Genomic DNA, 24,444 nt, shown 5'->3' with positions numbered 1-24,444 from the left:
AGGTTTGATTGGTGGGGTACGTTTCTATATAGGAAGCAGAACATATATGGCTGCTACTGACCGCGAATATCCCAGCCTGGGCAGCAGCAGATACATGATGATGCAGAGCAGGATGAAGATGTCAGCTGTCAGGAAGTAGGCCAAGGCACTGTCTGTCACATCCTTTGCCAATGCAAGGTCCGTTATTGATGCTACTGCACTCAACGTGCCTCCCATGGCCTGGCCTGAGACAAAAAAAGAAAAAGAACAAAGACCTCAGCTTTTGAATTATGCAGTCTGCTAACAAGAGACCCTTAAGCTCCCTCGTGTCCCACCATAATTAACTCTATATATGAAATTTAACTATTCATCCATCTTTTTTTTTGCCTTTCAGACAGCTGACAGGAAATGAGGGACTGAGGGAGATGACATTCAACAAACTTTCCCACCTTGTGTTTAAGGCATTAAGTATTTTGAGCAACATCACGGATTGTTCATTAAAATGCAAATATATGCTACAAGGTCCTCCAAAATGAAGTCCACCATCTGTTCTATAGGGGGAAGCTACGTTCTCACCAGAGTGTGTCCACACACACAGATGCCATCATGACAATAATGTGTCCCACATATCTTTTACAGTATAGATAGTGAAGAAAAGTTATTTTGTCACTAAACCCTTAATGAAGCTGCTAAATAGTTCATACTGCATGGATTTCAAGACAGCGGAAAAGGTATATGTATGATGGTACTGTATAAGAGCTACAAACACCAAAGTATAGACAGGATGACCTTCCTGACCTGGATGAGGACTGTACCTGATATAAGGGCCTGAGAAATCCTCATGGGGAAATGGCCACTGATCCCGAACACGCTGCCAGAGAAGAGGTTGGAGGCTCCGCTGATGACAGCCACGCTGGCCAGCGTGCCGATGAAGAACTCCACCCTGCAGCCTGACACGTCCACCTTCACCAGCACTGTGGTCACCACAAATATCAACAGGATGACAGAAAGAGATGACAGGATCCGCACGTTTGAGGACAACCTACAGGCAACGCAGATGTACTGGGATTAGGTGGGAGTTTATCAAACAAACAAAAAGAAGCAGTGCTGTTGGAACAAGTCAGAAACTGTTCATTGAGTACAGTCTGTGTACAACGCATATGTGTGACACTAAGTTCTTAATTATCCATGTAAACGACAAATATAAAATGTACTCTCCTCCAGAGGAGATGTACTAAATAACAAAACATCCCCTTTGCTCCGTGTTATCTCAGTCAAGCACTGACTGACCAAAGTCCAGAGAGAACTGAAAGAGAAGCAGAGCATTTCAGCTCACAGAGTAAATGATATTACTCTTATCTGGAAAGATACGACATATAGGCCAATGGAAAATCCAAACATCTAGAGACAAAACAAAAGACAGAAAAGCACTAAAGACACTTTCTGTTGTAAGTACATTATGGGGAGCAGCATGAGACTCAACAAAGTCAAAAACCTGAGAGGAATGTCCTGTGTGTATGCATATGTGTGTGTGTGTGTGTGTGTGTGTGTGTGTGTGTGTGTGTGTGTGTGTGTGTGTGTGTGTGTGTGTGAGGACTCAACCTGTTAACTAGGAGATAGTTCAGTATCAGACACAGCACAGAGGGCACCGTGGAGGCAATGACCAAATAACTTTCAAAGTAGGCCTGTGAAGTTGCAGAGAAGACAAAACATTTAAATTTGCTTGAATATGAGAAGACACACTCACACAGTGTGTAAAACAAAGCAAGAGGAAGTAAGTGGGAGAGGAGAAACACAAAAACAAAGTCTTCCTTTCCTTTTCTTTGCCTTGGATACTAAATCAAATCAAGCATTGATCTCAGAATATTAGACATCTACAGAATTCATCTGGACCATTTCGTGGAATTATCAGACTTTCTTTTGCTCAGCAATCATGAATCAATTACATCTCCTCTGCAATGGCAAGCTTTGCAAGGTGTGAGTACAGGTAGAGGCAGAACAGCTGCCTCTAACTTAGAAAACAAAGAATTCATTATTCAGATGTGAAGGTGTTTTTTTTATGATTTTTCACTGTTTCCTGATGCTGTGAGGTTCTTTCTGCTGACAGATATCAAGAGCGTCTGCTTCCTCTTGAAAAAAGTAAATAAATTCCACATATTTTGGAAGCATATCTACTTGACCAGCCTGACTCTAACTCCCTCTACATTGAACTGAATTACGATAAACAAGCCTTTTGGCCTGTCTAATTGCAAACTTGTGCTGCAAGAGATCGCTGTCAGATGTGAAAGTACGCTCAGTCCTCACAACAGGATCGTCACAGTAACATGACAAGCATGCACAAATGTGCCTCTGCCTGCGTAGACAACACAACAATAAACATAGAGCAGAGGTATTTAGTATCCTTCTCACTCACACTGAGGTCTGAATGTTGCTCCGCACTGCTGCTGCCATGAGTGTTATTACTCAGTTTGTAGAGCCAGTAGTGTTTGGCTGTTATGAAGAAATTCCAGGGCAGCAAGGAGCCGATGCCCATCAGAAAGAAGATGATATATACCAAACAGTAAGAGTCCTCTGGACAGTAGCGCACAGCCAGAGGCACAGATGACTGCTTGGGCAGAAGCGACGCAGAGGGATTCTGGTCCTCTGTGTCCTCATCCTCAGATTCTTGGTGGCTGTCAAGAGCAGACGGGATGTAGGAGGAGTTGAGACTGGGCTGCACCGGCTCTGTGTCGTCCATTTTCACAGACAGAATACAGGACGCTCACAAAGTGAAGACGAGAGAAGAAAAAGGGGAAGGTCGAGACAGCAGAAGAACAACGAGACAGGAAGTGTTGAAAAGAAAGCTGTGAAGGAGGAGAAGAGGAAGAAAATCATGAAAAAAAATCACTGCAAAATGATTATGTTTTTGGAATAAGTGGCGTTTGGATGATGCTTACGTTTACTTGTCCAGAAAGGAAAAAACAGACTGTGTTTGCTGCAGAGCCATAGTCTGGAGAGACCTCTGTGCTGTCGCTGGTAGAGACCTGTCCAAATGTCCAGATCCTGTGATGCTGCAGTACAGAGAATTATCAGTAAATCCTAGACATACCGACGGATATTTTGCAAATGTATCGCTTTACAGATACACAGGTAAAATAATGCAAGACACAAAATGGAGAATCTGTATTTGGTTGATGTTCAACATCAAACACGAAACATAAGCTGCTTCCTCAATGGGGACAGAAAGCTAGACAATTACACAATATGATCATGATTCCGATGTGGAAAGTGACATGAACACATTGTCCTTTCCTCGGTGTACCAACAATATCAGTGGGGATGTGTTAGAGTTAAATATTTACTCTCATCTCTTAATAAGCTACATGCACATAGTAATACAATCAACATGCCCTTCAGTAAATATAAGCTGCACACACATAGCCACACAGGCAATGTGATCTTCAGTAACCTCAGAAAACACAGACAACGAAACTTAAGATATCTCGTGTCAGGTAACACATAATTTACATATAGAGGGGGGGTCTAGCTATCTTCTCTTTCAGGGCGCTGTCTCCTATGGATTGGATGGGTCGTGTGCCAACAGGATGGGACCAGCCTGTGGACCAAGGAGGGAGCACTAAACTCTTAACCACAATGATCACCACCTGTTTTGACCAATCAGATAGCTGCACATTTCTTTTTAAAACTCTGTATAATCGTAAGTCAGGCATTCTCATTCTGGCGGGTGGTTGCAGCTAACTGCTTGCAGACTGAGACTGAGATCCATGTACATGTTCTCTATTTTATCAGTGTGTTAATAAATATCCTTAACTGAAGACAGAATATCTCCTGACCTCTTTCTGCAAAAACGACCACGCTCACAGATGCTGGAATTGTTAGCATTAGTCAGCAGTGTGTGGATGTGAACCCTCTGCTCTCCCACAGCAGGAATCAGCCCTCTGAATGAAGAAACTGCAGGTTTGACTACAGCCACACACGGTGGGGTTTTTCTAAATGCTCCATCAGATAAAGCCACTCGGCGTTTACCACACTTACTCTCTTGAGGCATGTGATTGTTTGACACATTACACGGATTTTCAGCAATCTCACATTTCTCACGTCTGAAAGTGTTGCTCACATGTAGTGAAGTAAATGGTGCGTGGAGGAACAGTCACGAGATACAGAGCTGCGGTCCCCAGTCCTATTTCTGCCGCTGACAGAAATAGGCTTGCATTGGCAGATCTTGCTTGCACAATATGAGGCTATTACTTCAACTCTTCACTGCGACACGTCCGTACAAAGCTGACCTTGCATCCGAAAGCATCATGTGTGCCACTAATGAGGAACCAGAATTCACATGATGCTTACCCAAGGAGAAGCAATTAACGTAACACACTAGAGCTTCAGGCGTGTCTCCCACCACTGCACACAGCTGCTTCAAGTTTTTGTCTCTATTCGTGGCAAACATATTCCGATCTTTATGTCGTGGTCTTCATTATTACGGTCTTACGGAGAATAAGCATTGCACATTTTACTTGTTTAACACCAACATAAATAAACATAACATATAAGCTAACGTCAACTAACGTTCAAGGCTAGCTAAGTGGCTATTGCAGCCTTGTATAAAGGAACTAATTTAGCTAACATACTCGACATGTGCCAAATGTTGAGCCTGTTAAATAAAATAAGAAACATACCTCAGTGTTGGAGACTCACTGGTGGTTGCGTCTTTGTTTGTTCCACTACCATTAAACTCCATTTCACAGCAAACTTCACTTCTGGTCAGCTGACAAACAAGTTTTTTCAGCCTGTGATCCAGCAGCCGCAACAACACGAATACTTCCGGTACGGATCCTTCAGAATAAAATTATTATATATATCTATGCAATTCTAAACCACACTGACTGAAAAAACAATGCAATGCATGCACTCACTATTTCTTCAAGTCCAAGCCCGAACAAAATGTAGGAATTTTAAAAATCAAAATGAAATCTTGAAAGGAAAAATAATCCTACTCAGATCGGGAAATGGCAAGTTCACGCCAACCCACTCACCGGAAGTCTTAATTGTATTGACGGAATAAATGACAGCCTACTTCCTTTACAGCAGCGGTCTCCATCCTTTTTTGGACCACGGACGGGTTTCACGTAAAACAATAATTTGCCGGACCGGCATAGAAACGAATAAAAACAAATTATTAAAAATACAACTCCCCATTACGCTGAATGTAGTTGTAATTAGTGAGAGCCCTGCGCTTGTTTCTCTTCAACGAGAAGGCTTCATTGCCTCATTTGCAAGCTTGGTGCGTGAGAATCAGCTGAAGCGCTCAACCCGTATTTTAAGTAGGACTGCTGATACTGTCTCTTAAATGCAGCTTTCATTTCATTTCAGAGGCAGAGAAGTGAAATACATTGACTTGCCATTAACTTACAATATGTCCTTTTTGAAAACAAACAAACAACAACAAACAAAGAAACAAACAAACAGAAAAAAAAACGCAAAACAAACAAATAGTTGCAAGGTGGAAATCTACTTCAAAATGAAGATAGCAAAAATAGTTGTACTTGCATGTTCCGGCAAACATTCAAGAAATTTATTTACCTCATTCAAATGTACAGATGATGAAAAAACTTCACTGAACAAAGCTTTCTGCCTTTTCAGAGAAAATAGTTGAATTTTAAATACTTCTACATTTACATTTTATCTGTGGAATCAGACTCTATAATCCACTAATATTGAACTTTCAAATCCTAAAATTTGTGGCACACCCTTAAACCCATTAGAAACATTCCCTGAACACAGAATGTTACATTTTAATTGTTTTGTGTCGAGATTTCATTGGACCACATCTGCACACTGGCAAGCATTAGTTCTGAACAAAATGGAGGATATCGTGTTTTTGGAGATAAAGTACAAATATTTCCGAGTAATGTCCATTGCTGAAATCAACAAAATGATGATAAAACTAGTGTAGTGTAAGAAATGCCTGAGTAATGATACTAATATATTATTTACAGTCTTTCCTTGATCAACCATCAGATATCACATGTAAATCATTAGACCACCAAGAGCTATTAGTGCCACAAAATTTTGTTTGTCGACAAGAAATGAATGTATCTGCAAATTTCCATTGTCTTTGATTTCTTTAAAAAAAGGACAAAGAATAATAAAAGTTGCTCAATAATTTGTCAAAACTAATAAGTATGTAAAATTTCCATCATATTGTAAATGATTTCTGTTTATTTAAAAGACGCCACAATCAGTTTTGTTTGCATTGCACCATACTGTGTCCTGACGTTTAAGAGTGGGTAACCCATCATATTTACCAGGAGAGGGCACCATAGGACAGCATGTCTCGCAGTGTCTTACTGCGCCTCTCTGAAATATGAAAACAATGAAATACCTGCAAGAACAATAAATAAATAAATCCTCTTTACAGTCAAACAAACAGTCTTTGACTGGAGTGAGTCTGCACAGCTTAGGTTCTCTGTGACACGTGAGTCAACATCACTGGACTAAACATATCATTAACATATGAACCATTGTCCAAATGTGAAACCTATGCAACTCACAGCTGCTGAACTTCTGTTTCACCAACAAGTCTAATTTTGCAGGACCAATCTGCACAACCAGTATCCTCCATAATTCATTTTTTGTTTCTGTGAGCCTAAAATCAAATACATGCTTCTAGTACTTATTCTGCAGATTATAATTCAAAGCACTGATTAGACTTCCATTTTGTCCCTTTCTCTTTGTGTACCATACAAATCTACGCGCATTCTTTTTCATGAGGTGCACGGATTCGTATGGCACACATACGCATTGCGGTGTAAACCTTAGATACTGTGCGTCTCAGTGCACATGGTCACATATTTATTTTCATTTTTGTTCAGTGAACTCAAAAACTGCACTCATCCTTTCATAATGCAGAGGAAGAATACGGGTTGTAAATGCTGTATATCATACATGTGTAATGCAAAGCATGTACTGGCATCATATGCAGTATGCTTCTCAAAATAGGTTTTACACACCCTCAAAATAATTTCATTCTCACTGCTGATTTATTCATTAAAGAATAACAAAAATGTCCTGAGTAGAAGTGAGGGGTTGGGTTGAAGCTGCAATCAGAGTCTATACTGTACCGCCACTTCATGTGTTATAAAAGGTTCAATTAACTCATGCACTCAAGTGTGGCATATCAGTCCTCAATTAGCAGTACACTTAATGAAACAGGTGCAAAGTGTTGCCTGCCATTAAGACCATACTGCAGTGCATACTCACCACAGATGACTCACTGGGATATTTGCTCTTGATATAAGAGCCTAATCTGACGAATCCCCACATATCCAGCTCTTATACAAAAACAAAAAACCTGAGGTTAGACTGCTTGATCTAAGAGCCCAGAGTCAGTCCTTGAAGGCCACTATTACTGTCTCTAAAACCTTGTTAATTTGAAGGCCAGACAGCCTGCCAGTTAAAAGCTTTCTAAGCTAAATGGACCTAAAGGGAATTTTCCAATGAGGTGTGAGGAAAAGAGGGACAGGTTGAGTAGTTCTGCATTCTCTGTGAAAATGGGGTGTAATTGATAAAAACACAGATGCCATTTAACAGTGATTTTTGTCCTGTGAAGGAGCTCCAAACAAGCCTGCAAATTGGACTATGGATTTTATGCAAAGTGCACATCCAATAACAACAAAACACACACTATTATTAAACTAAGAAATATAATTTATTGCATAAAAATTATATTTAGTTACAGGTAAGAAGGCTAGACCATTTATTTACAATTGGTACTTTACAGAGATAAAATAATGTCACTGAATCCATTTTGTTTTTTTTAAAAATGTCTGTCTTCTTGAACAAAGGCTAAATTCTTCTCTTTCGTGGGAGCAAGGAGGAATCCAGTCCAGCTCCAGCAGAAATGATCCAGAGCTATGGCCAAAGATCCAACAGATACTTGAGAAATCTGGACGAATAAACACTGTATTCTACAGCTAGCCAGTCTCTGTAACAAGATTTGAGAAAAGAAAACAGTCCTGCAGTGTTCAGGGATCCAAAGTACTGAACTGGTCGTGTTCAGATATTTCCTCACGGTCAAAGACCTGCAGGGCACGAGTTCATGATGTTAGTCACAACTTGTCTTGTAGCCATTGCACCACACTTTGTTTTGTTCTCCCATATGTGCTTTTTCAGTTTTAGCTTCTGTGGTCAGTGATCGAATTCTTCTGATCCAGATGGAGAATACCGTCACCAAGAATGCTGAACCACTCTTGAACCACTTTAGGATACAAAATCAAAACCCTGTCAATGCCCTGATCTGAAAAAATAGAGTTACTCTTCCAGGAAACAAAAGAAGTCAAAATGCTTCGCTTTTCTTTTGTACTTGCATAGCACTTACAAAGAGAAATGACAGATCTTTAGTGTGTGCATATACTGCTTGTGCACACCCACCTGCCCAAACACACTCATTCACTCGACACACTCACACACACACACGCTCACACATTTTAAGTTCATTCACGCAAAACAGTGACACGACTCACTGCTGAAGAGGAGGGATACTGCCTGTGTTTTGGTTTTTGTGGATTCAAAGATATGAACACTTTTCTTTTTTTTTGCTTTGAGGGAGAAAAAGACTCAATAACACACAGAACTTAAGTAATGACGTTACAGATGACAGCATTTCAATTCCCGTCGAACAATAACTGACAGAACAACAGTGACAATGCAAACAGCTTGAGGACACTGACCACAAAGCAGGTGGCTTGGTAAAAAGGTTAACAATGTGCTATCAAAGTGAGAAAGGGAGACAAAATGAGTTGATGGATGGACAGATAGACACATAGATAAGTGGTGGACAGAGAATCAAAACATAATGCAGTTAGTGTTGAGGTAAATTTGATGGTCCCTTGCTGCCTAATTATTCAAGGCAAGGCTGATCTATTCTGTAATATTCATCGCTGAACAGCAGAAACTGCCCTCAGTCACAGCAAAGCAAAATGCCTACAGTATATTCACCCGGACATTTGACCACCTCTAATCATGTTTTACAGGTTATACTTTACATTTTGAATAGATACACAGTATTAAAAATAACAAATACACATGGTGTTATTATTCACAACTGAGACATCCACTGTGTACCTAACTCTCCCATTTGGCCTGCTCTACTAGAATCAAAAATAAAACACAGCAGCTCCGTAGCCTAAATAAGCACACACGATAGAACAGGTTCTATATGATCGTTAACAGCACTGACAATGAAAAAAAAAAAATACAAACAAACAAAAATCCACAAATATGGATAATAACTTAAAGAGCGTTCCCCAAAGGAAACTTTTATGGGATGACCAGAAAGCTCTCCTGCAGTTTATTCTCAACAGATCGGAGGAGTGTGGCGGAGCGATAGAGGAATGCGAGGAGAGATGAAAGAGAAACACCCCTGTGAGTCGGAATGATATGCCAAGGCTTTGAGGCATTTGTTGGTACAATATAAAGAGTCAGTCAGTCTAGTTATCCGCCAATTCTTAAACAAACTTCAGAATTCACCCTCCTACCACAAAGAAGAGGCAGCTTTTATTTTCAGCACAAAGCATACGCTCAAGCCCTCAAACCTTGAGGGTTCGGTCCTCATATGATTTGTCGACAGTTGAAGCAGTTAGACACGAAATCCTAGCCTGTGTGATTCAGAGCCGGTTAATGATCAGTTTGTCCGCTCGAGTGTGTGCGTGTGTGTGTGTGTGTGTGTGTGTGTGTGTGTGTGTGTTGCAGTGTGTCTGTAGCCTGAGGAGGTTGCAGACAGGTCGGTGCTGCCTGTCATTCACTGCACACACAGAAGGATGATGGAGAAAACAAAAGCCCCTGCCATAAGGTGAGACGGTGTTAAATCATGCACTTTCATGCTGCTGCTGAAACATGGGTAATCCCCATGTTAGGGTCTGTGTGCACGCGCCTTTGCGTGCTGAATACATGGATTTTTTTTTTGTTTGTCCCAAAGCTTTGTATATACAAGAATAGCATCGTTTCAATCTTTGAAGAAGACAGTCAACATCACATATGACGGATTACTTAACACCCATTTTACGCCTTTGTACCCTCAAATTGCTTTCACATCTTGCAGATGCAACATTGCTTTGGCGGATTCAAGCAGAATCAGGTTCTCAGTTATCATGGGATGGCCCGTGTGGGAATGGGCTATGGTGAGTATGTAGCTACCGTGGCTGATGAAAAGAAGGATGAGGCAGAGGTAATACAGTACATGTGAAGGAACCAAAATGCTCTATGGGCTTGTGATTTGTGCATATTCATAGGCAGGTATTCTTAGTTTCATCACGGCGGTCGGAAAAAAAAGAATGTCTTGCTTGCTCTCTCCTTTCCTTGACCAATCAACAATCCCCATCTGTTGTCATGACAACTAACACCTCACTTTTGCCCATCTCTTCCAGCGCGGTCGCCAGAGAGACCAGGTCTGCGTCAGCTTGGTGACAAGCTTCCCATAAGTCCAGTAGAACACCTGTGGGGCTGGGCTTTGTTGCAAAGTAGTTCAAGTACCTGAGGGGAAGAAAGACAGGGCAAGAAGTGAGAAGATGAGGACAGAGTACCATTATTGATTCCAAACATTCAGTCAGTAATACTGTATGTTGCAAATGCTGCTGGTACCACTTTATATGGCAGTCTAATATGGATGCACAGCTAACTAACATATTTCAAAAAGCAGGATTAGCTCATTAGCAAGATGAAATATCTTGCAAAGGAATGCAGGGCTGAATCATAATCCTGAAGTTAATATTCAACTCATGCTTTCAACATTGAAATCAGTGCGGCCAGGATTAAACAGAATGTTGTACAATTTTTGCATGTTAACCTAACAAGTGCTAATTTCATAAAAAACTTAACCAAAATCTCTCTTTATTTTCACTGGCAAAAAAAAGAGGACACAAAATATTGCAGACTGTTTCGATGCCGGTTCCTGTGCTGCGTGCTCCATATCAGGACAGCACACAATGAGCACAATCAACTATTCTACAGAAAGCAAGACATGTCTCTTCAGCTATTCTATAGTCTCATTGTCTCTCTTCTAATAAAGCAATGCCTTAGTTTTTTGTCAGCCTCATTGTGACGAAAATGGGCCCAAGTGTCACCCAGTTTCTTTCTCCAAAGCCCTGCTGGTGTCATTGTTAGCTTCACATTAAACCCAGACCAGACGCTTTCTCCAAATCTGCATTCTTAATCATTCAACCTGTGGTTTCAGGTCATAACCTGCATACATCTCAGACAGTGAATATCCACATGCCCCGTTACACTATTATGAGTTATCACTTGACAGCAACAGGCAGATCTGACCTGTCAAAGCCCAGACTGCGTGCTAGTAGTCTCCAGTCACATCCTCGAGCACTGGGTGCATCCAAACTGGCACAGATCTTCTGGCGGATGGAGTCAGGCAAGCGAAAGGCATAGGGTCCCACCTGAGAGGAGGGCAGGCAGGTGCCTCCTGAGGGGAGCGGCGAGTGTGGCGGTAGAGTCTGGATTGAGAGAAGGACAGAAGCCAGTGTTTTTTGGCATAGTTGTGCAGCTTTCATAGCAGCTTTATCTTTTTCAGTGGTCACCCTTACCTCCTGAATATCCGTGTGCAGCTGGAATATCTGTCCCTCCCCTTCTACCTGTCGGACACAGATCTTGCAGGTGAGCTGTGACACCGCCAGGCTGCCCCTCTCCAGGCTGAAGGTGCAGTGCAGGGGTCTCTGGCTGCCGCTCCAGATGTGATAGAAAGGAATCTCCTGTTAACAAAGCAAAAGGTTAGGAGGGAAAGCTGAAAAGAAAAATGCTCTCTGCACTTTATTAAAGCTTTGTCCTGAGCAGCACAATCAGGATGGATCTAGACCACTGAAGGAGAGTGCAATATGCTTTATTTTGATACTGAGTATTTCCTCCAACTGGGTATCTGTGTGTCAGAGGACAATTTGTTTTTAAAGCGCATGGTCTATAAATTAGGACCACTATCAGATTTCAGTTTGTTTATTCAGAGAGGGTTCAGACTGCTGCTGCCGCCAAGAGAATGAAGCAGATGGTTGGATGTTTACAACACCAGTGAATAGTATAAAGTCCACTAGCTGTATTTTGTGAAAAAACTGCTGTTCTACTGAAGTGAAATCAAGAGTTTGTCAAGAGACAGTTTTTACTCAGGAGTTATTGCCTCTTAGTTTTTAAGTTTGGCTGAAAATTCATCAGTGGATTTATTAATCTACATTATTAAAGCTGCTGATGATTTGTGCTCCGTAGACATGAACATCTACGGGCTGTTTTCTACTATCTGCTGCGTTTGGAGTGTCTCACCTGATACTTTGCCAGTAGTTTGCTTCTCCAGTGAGTGTGAGGAATGTCGTGGATGGACAGGCGCAGGTTGTGGTAGCTGTCTTTAAAGAGCAGCGGTTTGGGATCCTCCAACAAAACTCCACCTAGACTCCTCTCCAGATCCAGCACCTCCTGCTCAGAGAGAGAGAGAGAGAGAGAGAGAGAGAGAGAGAGAGAGAGAGAGAGAGAGAGAGAGAGAGAGAGAGAGAGAGAGAGAGAGAGGGAGGGAGGGAGGGAGAGAGAGAGAGAGAGAGAGAGAGAGAGAGAGAGAGAGGGAGGGAGAGAGGGAGGGAGGGAGGGAGGGAGGGAGAGAGAGAGAGAGAGAGAGAGAGAGAGAGAGAGACCAGCCTTAGGGACATATTTATTTGATCAGTTTTATTATGGGCTTATCATTTCAAAACATGCGTTCAGAAACGTCTAATTTAAGCACATCGTGCATTCTCTAAGTTGGTGTCTCCAAGAGGAAATGTGTGAGAGCTAACAGTCTGAAAGCTGTTTGAACTTTAGTAGCCAGAAATCATGTAATGTGATGCCAGCAAACCGCACGCAGCACGCTCATGTTTACTATCCCGGCTGCTCTGTGAACACTTCATACAAAAGGGACTGGGAGAGGGAAAATATTTAACGTCAGCAAGTCCAACTGTGTCTGGATGGAGCGCGCGCTTGCTGTTGAGTATGGAGTTTGTATTGTGCTGTACTATTTTGAGTCGTTGCTTCGACCAGGCAAAGAAGATTCAATATGTGATACCAGAATTGGATTTTTTGTAGGTAGGGTGGATCTGCAGGGCCTCAGTTTAGAGTGGATAGGACTCCTCTATTGGCCAAGACAACTATGGAAATTCAGTTATTCTCCTGTGTAACCCTTCATATTTCATTAGTTCATAGTGTATTTTTTGTTTTGTCTTTGGACAAGTGTGCTATGTGCATGTTGTTCATGACCAAATCGAGCTCTATTTTCAACTTAAGTAAATTACCAGTGATGCACTTATTAATATTTACACATTAACTACTGTATTGCCAGATTGACTCACACGAGAAGCAGTCTATTTCCCAAGAAACAGAAGAAGAAAGGTGAAAGGTACACAGACATGTTTACATAGAGAGCGGCAAACACACAAGCAGCACCTTGAGTGCATGTGGGGTGTCATGGATGCAGTAGATACGGAGGCTGTAGTCCAGGGAGAGGCAGGGAGCTCGGGGGGCAAACAGGGCCAGCTGAAGGCGTTTACAGGCGGGCTGTGGAGGGCAGGACTGGCCCACCAGGCCGTATGTTCCCAGCTGCTCCATGAGAACATGGCAACACTCCTCCTCCAGCTGCAGGTAGCATGGAGACGACAAAGTCTCCTCTCCTACTGTCAGCACCTCCTGCAAATAAGATAAAAGTTCACTGATGCCACATCAGCTCAACAAGATATCTATTGTTTGGTAAAAGTCAGAGGCTGTCCCACCTCCCAAGCCCCCTGGTGTGTCTGTGTCTTGAGTGTGAGGGTCCAGTCGGGAGTAGGTGTGTCTAGCTGGGCACAGTGGGGCAAAGTAAGAACCACTGGGCGATTCAGCAGCATGCCGGATGGGCCACAGCTCACTACAGGACTTAGTACAGTCTGACTGCCTTCAGACGGTAGCCTGTAAATGTCACACGCACCCATACACCCACCCACACACACACACACCCAGACAGACGGAGAACACTGGGTATTTGCAACAGTTGCCAAAACATCACACTTCATTTATAAAAGAACATCATGGCCATGACACGCTTTGGAACATGCTGGTATTGATGTATTTGATGCCCACTGAATATCAAACTTCCAGAAAATTGGCAAGAAATTAATCCAGTCCAATTTTAGTGTAGAAGCTGAGACAAGATTATCCGTTTTTTATCCTCAGAAAAAGTGATAGAACTTCCAAATAAACTTCAAGTGGTTCGCAGTAGGTGAGCCTTGCATGCAAAAACTTCTGATTGAGGTGAGGATGAGGTCTATGCAACCTTGTGGTTGCAAAACACAGGAGTGAAATAGAGGAATAAAGATGAAGGGCACTCACGTAGTTTTGTCCCACTTGTTGATAATGAGGTACATCTCATAGAACTTCCCCTGGGGGATTGTGCCTGGGGGGACCAGCAGACTCACACCTAACGGGGGAAGGTGTCATGACTATCTTGTCTTACATGTGATTAACTGAATGCACTGGTGAATATGAATTCTGGGTTCATTTGCATGTGAAAAGGCAGCTGCTTGTCTTACCTGTATTGGGGATCGTAAGGCGTCCTCCCAGGTTACCCAGGGTGGCGCTGGTGCTCAGCCCAGGCTCTCTGGACAGGGTGTGGCTGTGGTAGTCTCGCTCTCTTCCGACAGTACCCACCGACTTCAGGCTGAGGATCTCCCCGTCGGAGCAAATGTCCGCGGGGAGCTCCAGGGAGGAAAGAGTGGAGGAGTTATACACCTTGATTTTGAGACTGGGCAACGGGTCCAGCAGGGGAGAGGTGGTCATGGGGATTTTGTGGGGGCTGTCGTTGACCCCGTGCTGCAGGGAGAAGAGCGGCCCGCGGAACGCCCCTGCTGTGGCTGTCAGATCCGGAGGAGCCGAGGGATGCAGAGGGTGGGGGTTATCTGTGGACAGGGGAGAAGAGAGGAGCTGTTCTCTTATCACCAGAAATGACACTGGCAAGGCTGAGAGTGCTAAAAGTGATGCCAGTGAAATGGATTAATGTTGCTAATTAATATTTGATGGCAAGAACAAGAGAAGGAATACCATGACAAATGTTTCAAGTGTAATGCAGCAAAGAATGGAGAATGGACTAAGCGACAAGAGATAATGGTTTGAAGAGAATTAATTTATGGGATGATATAAATAGCAGTGTGATAATGAAATGAATTGAGAAGTGCTTCTGTGACGATGAGTGAAAATAAGAAAAGTTGTGAAAATAAACACAATGATTAATTGTGTGTGAATGTGTCCTGACTGATGTTTGTGAACATGCGAGATAGTACGTGTGTGTTTGTGTGTGTGTGTGTGAACCTACCCTGTCTGGGAGGTTTGTAGTTGCCAGGGTGGAAGGCGGCGGTGAGAGCAGACGAGGAATCGGTGATGTCTCCGTGGAGATGGCGGCATCTGCGGCGATATGCGAGCACTCCCACGCACAACACCAGTATTACACACAGCAGCAGGGCCCCCACCAGACCGGCGTAGACTGCTACATCCATACCTGGAGCCAGCGCTGAAAGAGGGACAGAAGGTCAGGCGGTCAAGATGTCATGAAGAGTAATTAGTTATTGCAGTCATGGAAATGATTCGTTGATTAAATGATAGTTGATCACCTGAATATTACATCACACCAGAACATTTGCTGGTTTCCGCTTGTTAAATGTGAGCGTTTGCTACTTTTTATACCATTGGAAATTTAGTATCTTCGCAGGCTTGATTTGAAGACCTCACCTTGGGCTCTGGGAGAGTACATGATTAAATGAAATTTCAATAGATGAATCAATAATTAAAATAGTCAGTGGTTGCAGCCCTGTTTTTGCCTGGACAGCAACACTTTCAATTCAAGTCTATCTTAGAACAGCACTGACTTGACCATATGTACACTGAATGAGACATCGGTCACTGTAATTATTCCTCCTGTCCACACCGATTAGATCCTTCCCTTGCATGACTCCAGTGATCCCTGTTCAGCTGAAGCTAATGTGAGGCTTCAGCAGCCTCACGTTCCCTCTGATTCTAGCTGTGGTTAAAAAAGATCATTCAGGAAAGTAACGTTAACAAACAGTTTCTCCCAGTCTGCAGGGGGCATATCTAAGAGCAGAAGTAGGCCATAACTTCACCTGCTGCCTGCTGGGCTGGGCTGCTGGGTGATTGACTGTCACTGGTCAGCAGGTCCACCACAGCCTGCTTTAGCTCTGACTCCCAAATATTAGCAGAGCCATACCCAGCCCTGACACATGAGACAGCGACACCACAGCAGAAAAGAGGAGAAGACAAGGAGCAAGGGAGACAATGAAGTGCAAAAAAGAGGGACTAGACAGGCTGGATAAACAGAGGAGGTGAGAGCTGGAAGAGAGGCAATTTGGCAAAAGGAATAGGAAGGAGTTAGATAAGGTTGTGATTTGTTGAGAGGACAGACGGATTATAAGTGTGGTGAGGAGGAGAGAGGAGATAAGGATAGCTGTGCTTGAGGAAAAGAGCAGCAGAGAGTGGGGAAGAAGTTGGGAGGAAACCACAGACACTACAGAGCAGCAGTGAGGGTAGAAGTAAGAGGGGAGGAGAGGAAAGCCGGAGGCACACAGGCTGGCAGAGTAGAGCTCCCATGCTCACGTGGCGCGATGGAACCGAATCCGACAGCCGTCCGCACTTATTACCACAAACGGAACAATAGCGAATTAGGTGCATTACTGCGACTGCTCTCCCATGAGCCCCCGTCACATTGAGCTAGAGGAATTACCATCACTTCAAAATGTAAACTACTGTATATCACAGATTAAGCGAAAGTCAGACAGAAATCAACTGTTTTTCTCCAGTCCGTGCTGCACTTCCACCTCATAGCCTATGGATCAAAGAGGCTCAGCTTACAGGCCTGTCATTTTGCTGCCTTCACAGCACAGCTTGCAGGTTTTTTTCCCCCTGACATGTTGGATTAGAGGCAGTTTTTTGGGAAGTTTGTTTAATTACACCAACATCTATTAATCCCTTTGTTGTATCTGTAGCTTCTCATTTTTTCTGATCTACAGCTGCAGCAAGCTGTTATGTAAATGCTGCAACGCGCTAACGTGGAGTCAGCTCAGAAACCTATGTTACGCTTAGTCAACATGGGAGACAAGATGGAATAACAACACTCATAAGCAGGCTGGACAAGAAGGTGAGGCATGTCTTCACTGAACGCGATGGGAGATGACAACAGAGTGTGGACAGACAGGCTAAACGCACAACGCCGCATTCAGCCCCACGTGCTAGCACAGATGTTAGGACTCCCAGTCTGTATGAGTGCGCGCACACAAACACAAAGAGTATGAAGCAGTGAAAGAGTGAAGTCATGGGAAGGTGAACTTACGATGGCTTGCATGTTCAATAGAAACCTTTTTATCTGTGTGAGCGGGAGAAAAAACAAGAGAAGAAAAAAGAAAGAAACACAACAACATAAAAATGGATGGACTAGTCGTTATGCAAATGAAAGATACAATAACAATACAAAGCAGGAATGGGAGAGCAAACAATAGCTCATCAATATGAAAACAGAAATGTAAACATAAAAGGCACAAGCAAGAAAACAGACTTTTCTTCTAATAATAACCTCGTCTACAAATGTGTGGCACTGTGAGATGAAGTTCAGCATAATTGTTTACATAATGCACAAGGACTAAAAGACCATTAGAAATGACTGTGACTGTGTCATTGGGACGAGAGTGGCAAAGGTAAAGACAGTTTTGAAAATGAACAAGGACGCTGGTGTCGTGCGAGTACTTTATACACCCCACAGGGTACGTTACCGCCTTCATCCTACGAAAAAAAACCACCATCTCTATCCTGACAGGAACAATCATTTGCAAGATAACGCCAACGTGAATCATCCCTGAGTGGTTTGATGAATATCAAAGCCATCTCTCAGAATCGTGTCACTTACTATATCTCAAACCAAATAACCTTCTCTCCCAAGCATCATCAAAACACCAAATGGATTCCCCGACTTTCACTTTCATCCAGCGGCAATTAGACTCTACTCGGAGGCAGTGAAGATGATGGTTTGTGGTGTCTCAAAGCATTCTACATTTATGATGGGGGTATTTACCTGATCCTCAGAGGGATTAACAATGAGCGAGATATTACAGTCAGCTTCTATTGTTTGATTGTCTGAAGCATGTTAGGAACGCAAATGCCATCAGGACAATTTGTCTGCAGAACAGTCACGTCAATGTGCTGGGAAAATAAGGCAGTCAGTAACCTGTAGTTTGCCAAGTGACACATTCACAGATTTTCTGCAGCACAGTGCTTCCCATCTTCCCCCTCTATCAGAGCCACTTGAGTACATGTTTTCCTGACAGCCCCCTGAGAATGTACTCCACTCTGTACAGCCAAATCAGACAGTGTATTTGTCTAATCTGGCTGCTCCGTGGAAGCCTGTTTATGTCAGGACTCGCGTGTATTCCTGATAGAGTTGAAGCACGGCGTTGATCTGAGTGTGCGTATGATCCCCCCGTTGCACGTGCATTTTACAAGGTTTGCATGCATTGGGTGCGTTGGTTAGTGAGCCTGTGTGTATGTGTTTTTAAGTGTGTGCTTGAATGTGTCTCACTGCCTCTGTGGATGTGCGTCTCTAAGATTCTAATGCGCTGTCAGCTGGATTCCTCCCAGCTCATCACGGGCTGCACATTGGGTGTCAGTGTGAGTCTGACTCACTCTCATATGCTCTTCCCTGTGCTAATTTCTCAACTTGGCCGTGTCATGCTCGCTTCCCACTCCATGCGCTCTCTTAGCTTGCACTTGCTCTCTCTCTCACTCTCTCTCTTTCACTCTCTTTCCATCTGTGCTCTTTAGATGTGGATCACTTACCTTCTCTCTTTGTGAACCTAAATTTTGCCTCATGAAACATCTGCCTGAGATTTAGCTGTTTTGCCTTTCATCTCTCTCCACATCATATGCGCTCTCACTACGCTGCCATGGCTAAACACCTTGGGAATACAGTTCTATTCAAAATAGCTTTGAAATGCAATACACCTTATAAAACTGTGAACTATGAGCAAAAGAAATCACTGCCTGCCAAACGTGCTGTTACTTATCACCTCAACAAGCTACTGAAGCAACAAATAGGCTGTTCGGGAACTGACCCCTATAGATACCTCAGAAACACCTTATTCTTTCACTATTAGACAGAACTATGAGCACCAGTGAACTCATCTCAGCATATGCTTATCTATATCAAAGGGCCAGCTGAAGAATTATATGACATCAAGAAACATATACGAGCCAAATATTGACTCTCTTTTGACATTTAACAACGATCCCAGCTCAAACACTTTGCTCAGGTGACTTACTGCGAGCACACAGCCCCTCGGTGCAGTTCTTGCTCTCCATCATGCTGCCGCTGCAGTGCTTTCCTCCGTTCCTGGGTGGGGGGGCTTGGCACTCGCGACTGCGCCAGTGGGTGCACTCTGTCCCACAGGCAGACCACTTTGCCCACTCTGTCCAGCCGCCATCCACTGGAATCACACAGGAGAGTCGAGAGTTTTTTTCACAGCTGATCGAATGACTCAGTGGAATTGGGACGTGGCGTTACAATCTGGCTTGATATGTGATGGCATAATTTTGCAATTAGCAAAGTGCATTCTGAGCTTTATTGTGCTTGTTTTGTCAGGGTGGTCTGACACATGGGGCAAAGCAGTAAGTGTGAGAACAGTGTGTAAATCAAAAAAACATTATGTTCCAGATGTAGATGACGATGTTTCATGATGAAATCAAAGCAGTTACATGACCAACATGCTATTCTGTCCTGCTTGGATGAAAACTTGAGAAGCAGCCTGATTTTATCTAAAGTTAAAGCTCATGTACGGGAACACAGTGATGCAGTGAAAACAGCATCCGATGTTTCAAAATTTATCCTGGCACTTCCTGCAAAAAGGCTCCCTTGGGAAATTTCCTGATTTTCCAGTGCGTAACGACTTCACCGTTATAAATACGACAGACGAGTATGTCACCTGGGCACAGTGTGGTGCAGGTCACTCTCTGGAAAGGTGGGCCCTCGCAAAAAGCTCCTCCATTCAGAGGGGCAGGATTGGTGCAGCTGCGTGTTCGTCGCTGCCAGCCCCGCCCACACCGAGCATTACACTCTGACCATTCAGTCCAAGAAGACCAGCCTCCGCTCACTGACAGAGACAGACGGACATAGTGAGTGACTTTAACAGTGATAAGGATGTAGACACAGATGCAGCCCTGCTATCATCACAGCATGCAGTTTCACCACTGTCTTACTAGATTTAGGTAGGGTTGCTAAAACGTAAAAAATTATCCCAAAAAAACACGACTTGAGGAGCAGGTGTGTGTGTTACCATAAACAATAAGAGTAGCCGTGCTGCTGCGTCTTTTAGCCACCACGTTACGAGCCACGCAGGTGTAGTTGGCGGTGTCTGAGAGTCGGGCCTGTTTGATGATCAGATCATGATCGATGGTGATCAGGAAGTTGGAGTCCTGAGATGGATCTATGACATCCTCATTCTTTAGCCAGTCCACCTATAGAGAGGCAGACACACACACACAAATACACACCACTCATAACTAAAAGAAACCTTCAGTGTGATCCAACAGAGTGATGAAATCAACCAAAACGGGGAAAGTTTCCACAGCAGCGAACATTTTAGTCGAAAATCTCGAAAAACATCTGCACATCTGAATGACGGACTTCCTCTAATTCTCTTGGCAGATAACTCTTCACATTGTACAAATCAGCAGGTGTGTATGCATAAACATGAGTCAGCACACCACACACACACACACACACACACACACACACACACACACACACACACACACACACACACACACACACACACACACACACACACACACACACACACACAGATCCATTCAGTAAACACAATAAACCAGCAGAGTATCAAGCCATCACGACACACTTCAATGCCACATGTGGTATTGATCAAACGCTGCCAAAATTTGATCAGAGTGTTCAGGAAAAGTTTGATTTGAGACTTCTTTTGGTCAAACTCACTTTTACTTTTGACATATCCTCCTCACTGACGGACATAATATAATAGCGAACAACCACAAGCGATAAAATTAGCATTTATCATAAAAGACATTCTCTAAACAAATGCAGTTAAATGCTCTCCTTTATTCACATAACATTAGCTTTTACATGCACTTTTTATGTCCCATAATAACATGTTATTCAGCTATCAAAAGGAACAATAAAGCTTGACAGAATGGGAATATTTACTTCAGAAATAAAAATGTACATTTAATGAATAATTTTTCTTTTTTAATAAATTGTTGTCCTGCTGTTTCATGAGGGAAATAAAACTGTGTGATATAGTGCTGTACAGTTAAAGCAGCTTAGTGTTAAAACATGAGATAAAGTGGATTTATGCACAGTATTTTTGCTTTAATGCTTAAATAGGAGAGCATATTAATTCTGACTGTTAAATGTATCAGAAAGTTCTTCATGGAGCCACATACTGTAGGTTTTGCTACGTGGACTCCAGATATATACAAAATATAAATGATCTTGAACTATGATCCTTCAGTATCAAAAACACAAATGTAATCCCCAAAGTGTGAGAAAAAGCAATGAAAAGGGAGATGAGGAGGGTGAGATCTACCTCGGCAGCAGGCATGCCCTCCGGGGGGCGACACTGCAGAAGCACCTCCTGCTCGAGTCGCACCTCCCGTCCCAGCGGCTCCTGCTCAAAGTTCTTCCTCAGGTCTACAGGGGGCGACACAGATGTAGTCAGCAGTTAGTGAAGGCTGCCCTGTGACAGCAGTGACACCCTGTTTATCTTAGTGACATTGGCTGTCACACACACACATACACTCACCAGGCAAAGCCCCAAAAAGCCTGTCATTGTGCCGTGTTTTTATTTATTTATTTATTTATTTTCACTTTATACCCTCATAAACATGCAGAGTGTCAATCATACTACGCCACACATTACCACAGGGGGCTGTGATGGAGCGCTACAGCAAATTCATTTGCATATATACTTAAGCTGACACATATGACAAGCAAAAAGTCGGAAACATTTGCCCTTCTGCTGTCTCTCCTCCATCTTTTCTCTCGCTCTCAAACACACACACACACACACACACACACACACACACACACACACACACACACACACACACACACACACACACACACACACAGTGGTGCCAGTAGTACTGACATGCAATGCGAACATAGGCACGATTGCTCTTGGTGGTGCCAGCCGAGCTCCAGGCCACACACTGGCACCAGTAGTCCTCCAATCCAAACAGCTCCTCCACCTGGGTCCGAGACACTGAGATGTCCACCTCCCGGACCACCAGACCTGCGCAAGAGAGAGAGAGAGAGAGAGAGAGAGAGAGCGAGAGAGAGAGAGAGAGAGAGAGAGAGAGGAGGGGTACAGAGAGCGATTAGAGGGGCATATTTTTCACAGTGCATATAAATAATGCATTGGCTGCAGGCCAAATGCAGTTAACGTGCACATAAAAGCCTATGGGAGCTAATGGATTATGTAGTTGAAAATGATGTTTGTAATTGAGCATGATGTTTATGTCTGTGAAATACAAGGTGACATTACTATGTGTGTGTGTGTGTGTGTGCGTATGTGTGTGTGTGGTTGTATTTACAGTACACCTCTGCGTGTGTGTGCTATTACCCGTGATCTGGTCCAGGCTCTCTCTGGTGACGTGATCGTTTTGATTGACCCATTCTCCATTACATTTGAAGTAGATCTGGGTGGCCGGTGATGCCCGGCAACGTAGCTGGACCGGCCGGTTCTTTACGATGAAAGCGTCCTCTGGTTCCAGCAGGAATTCTGGGAGAGGTTCTGCTGGCGCTGAGGGGAAGGAGTCGGGGAGAACCTCGGCCTCGCTGTAGTCGCTGCTCTCTGAAAACACAAAGCACACAAGTGATAAGAATGACTGTCGATTCAGTGGAGAGACCTCAGTTTAAGAGGTGTGCTTGAGCAGTGCATGGAGTCTCCATCAGTATTTTGGATGGCTGCAGTGTGGCTGATCCTGCACTCCCACCTCACTGGTGGGGAGGTCAGAAACAAGCAAAATGATAAATGTCCCACGTGGCTCAATAAGCTCTCACATGCCTGGAGGGAGTATATGTGTGTGTGACAGCTAGTCTTGTGTGTCTCAACCCAGCTTTAGGGCACGTGTAAACCAATTTGACGGCCGTGTCTCACTGTCTACATTAACGCAAACATGTCTGTGCATTTCAAGAGGACATTTAAGGTGCTGACAGTTTGCACTGTTAATGGAGGGGCACGGTGACATTTTCGCCTCCTTCTACTGCCAGTAATCTGGTCTATGCAGGCCTCCTGCCCTCATCTCTCTGGGAGAGTCCATGCCTCTCAGCTGGGGAGGAGAGCTGTTGACCTTCCACAGACAGGTCCTGTTGATCACACATTATCCCATGACATTTTCTATGTGACACATCCCTCCTGGCAATGCTGCCAAGAGCTTCTCCTGGCAGGAAGGACACGGCATCTCTGACCTCTTCACTCCAACTTGTTACTTTAATAATGATGGGTGGATTCCAGGCAGTAAATCAATGCTGCAATGGTGTTGACTACTATACAGGTTTTCACAGCAGCAGATAGATTTTAGTAACTTTGTGTACTATTTTTTTTTTCAAGGGTCAGCACGTTTGCTGGAAAGCCTGTTGAGTAAAAGGTCTACATAAATAAAACTATTATAGTGATATAAAGGCATAAATTGTCAAACACATCACTTACTGCTTGCTATTTCTCCACCGTTAGTGTTGGAATTGTACTGAAACATTCTGTATCAGTCATACTTGTTTGTTTACAGGGCTGCAGGGTTGCAGACTATGATGCAAGCTCAACCCTTGCCACAACTCATGTGTATCCGTCAACTGGATCGTATCCTCGTGTACTGGAGCGAAGCTCTGAAGCAGAGTCAGACTGGAGAGGAGCTTGTGACTGCAGCAGCCTCTGCCATGAGGACTGAGGTGGCCGCAGTATGGGTAAATGCAACGATGCACTTTGTTAAAGTGTGTTTCAAAAGCTACTGTAAGTCAGCAGCTGGCAGAGATGTTCTTTCTCTTTTTATGCAATGCCTTAACGCCATCTACTTTCAAACTCCCATCATCACTTTCTAACTTTTCCTTTCAGGTAATCCGGGTTCTGAGAAATTGTTAATGGGTCTGACCTTCCAATTGAAAACTTTGTTCTGCTTATGAAAATGATCTAAATTCAATGAACATTAAATGAAAGACTGGAGCGGGCTGACAGAGTCAGCTCCAGCCAGGAGATGCAAAAACAGTATGGGCCTATGCAGTGCAGTGCACTTCCCTTTACACACACACACACACACACACATACACATACACATACACACAGGCATAGGTAATTGTGCTTTTCTTAAACAGCACTCTCACTGCACTACAGTTTTAAACCT

The 24,444-nt window shown here is 43.5% G+C and overlaps 2 protein-coding genes across 6 annotated transcripts in view; both read right to left on the bottom strand.

Moving 5' to 3' along the window:
- The window catches only part of slc29a3 (solute carrier family 29 member 3), a 79,870-nt gene extending 75,078 nt beyond the window's left edge, over positions 1 to 4,792 (bottom strand). For both annotated transcript variants that reach the window (XM_070976941.1, XM_070976940.1), the window contains exons 1-6: positions 4,656 to 4,792; positions 2,916 to 3,029; positions 2,393 to 2,822; positions 1,582 to 1,664; positions 795 to 1,021; positions 62 to 224 (exon numbers count right to left, since the gene is read on the bottom strand). In XM_070976941.1, coding sequence (XP_070833042.1) covers positions 62 to 224; positions 795 to 1,021; positions 1,582 to 1,664; positions 2,393 to 2,716 — 797 coding nt within the window. In that variant the 5' untranslated portion in view covers positions 2,717 to 2,822; positions 2,916 to 3,029; positions 4,656 to 4,792. The remainder of the gene's footprint in view (positions 1 to 61; positions 225 to 794; positions 1,022 to 1,581; positions 1,665 to 2,392; positions 2,823 to 2,915; positions 3,030 to 4,655) is intronic.
- Positions 4,793 to 9,946: 5,154 nt separating this feature from the next.
- Positions 9,947 to 24,444, bottom strand: part of unc5b (unc-5 netrin receptor B) — a 45,048-nt gene continuing 30,550 nt past the window's right edge. The window contains exons 2-17 of one of the 4 annotated variants that reach the window (XM_070977716.1): positions 22,671 to 22,901; positions 22,197 to 22,340; positions 21,633 to 21,736; positions 20,346 to 20,526; positions 19,995 to 20,162; positions 19,335 to 19,499; positions 17,357 to 17,389; positions 15,332 to 15,526; positions 14,553 to 14,918; positions 14,353 to 14,440; positions 13,758 to 13,932; positions 13,435 to 13,674; positions 12,292 to 12,441; positions 11,571 to 11,735; positions 11,302 to 11,480; positions 10,227 to 10,509 (exon numbers count right to left, since the gene is read on the bottom strand). In XM_070977716.1, coding sequence (XP_070833817.1) covers positions 10,344 to 10,509; positions 11,302 to 11,480; positions 11,571 to 11,735; positions 12,292 to 12,441; positions 13,435 to 13,674; positions 13,758 to 13,932; positions 14,353 to 14,440; positions 14,553 to 14,918; positions 15,332 to 15,526; positions 17,357 to 17,389; positions 19,335 to 19,499; positions 19,995 to 20,162; positions 20,346 to 20,526; positions 21,633 to 21,736; positions 22,197 to 22,340; positions 22,671 to 22,901 — 2,750 coding nt within the window. In that variant the 3' untranslated portion in view covers positions 10,227 to 10,343. Of the gene's footprint in view, positions 10,510 to 11,301; positions 11,736 to 12,291; positions 12,442 to 13,434; positions 13,675 to 13,757; positions 13,933 to 14,352; positions 14,441 to 14,552; positions 14,919 to 15,331; positions 15,527 to 17,356; positions 17,390 to 19,334; positions 19,500 to 19,994; positions 20,163 to 20,345; positions 20,527 to 21,632; positions 21,737 to 22,196; positions 22,341 to 22,670; positions 22,902 to 24,444 lie in introns of all 4 variants that reach the window. The other 3 variants (XM_070977717.1, XM_070977714.1, XM_070977715.1) reach the window with 3 other exon arrangements.

This window comes from Chaetodon trifascialis, chromosome 13 (genome assembly GCF_039877785.1).
Source record: "Chaetodon trifascialis isolate fChaTrf1 chromosome 13, fChaTrf1.hap1, whole genome shotgun sequence".
Lineage (NCBI taxonomy): Eukaryota > Metazoa > Chordata > Actinopteri > Chaetodontiformes > Chaetodontidae > Chaetodon > Chaetodon trifascialis.
This window is presented reverse-complemented; position numbering and strand designations above follow the sequence as displayed.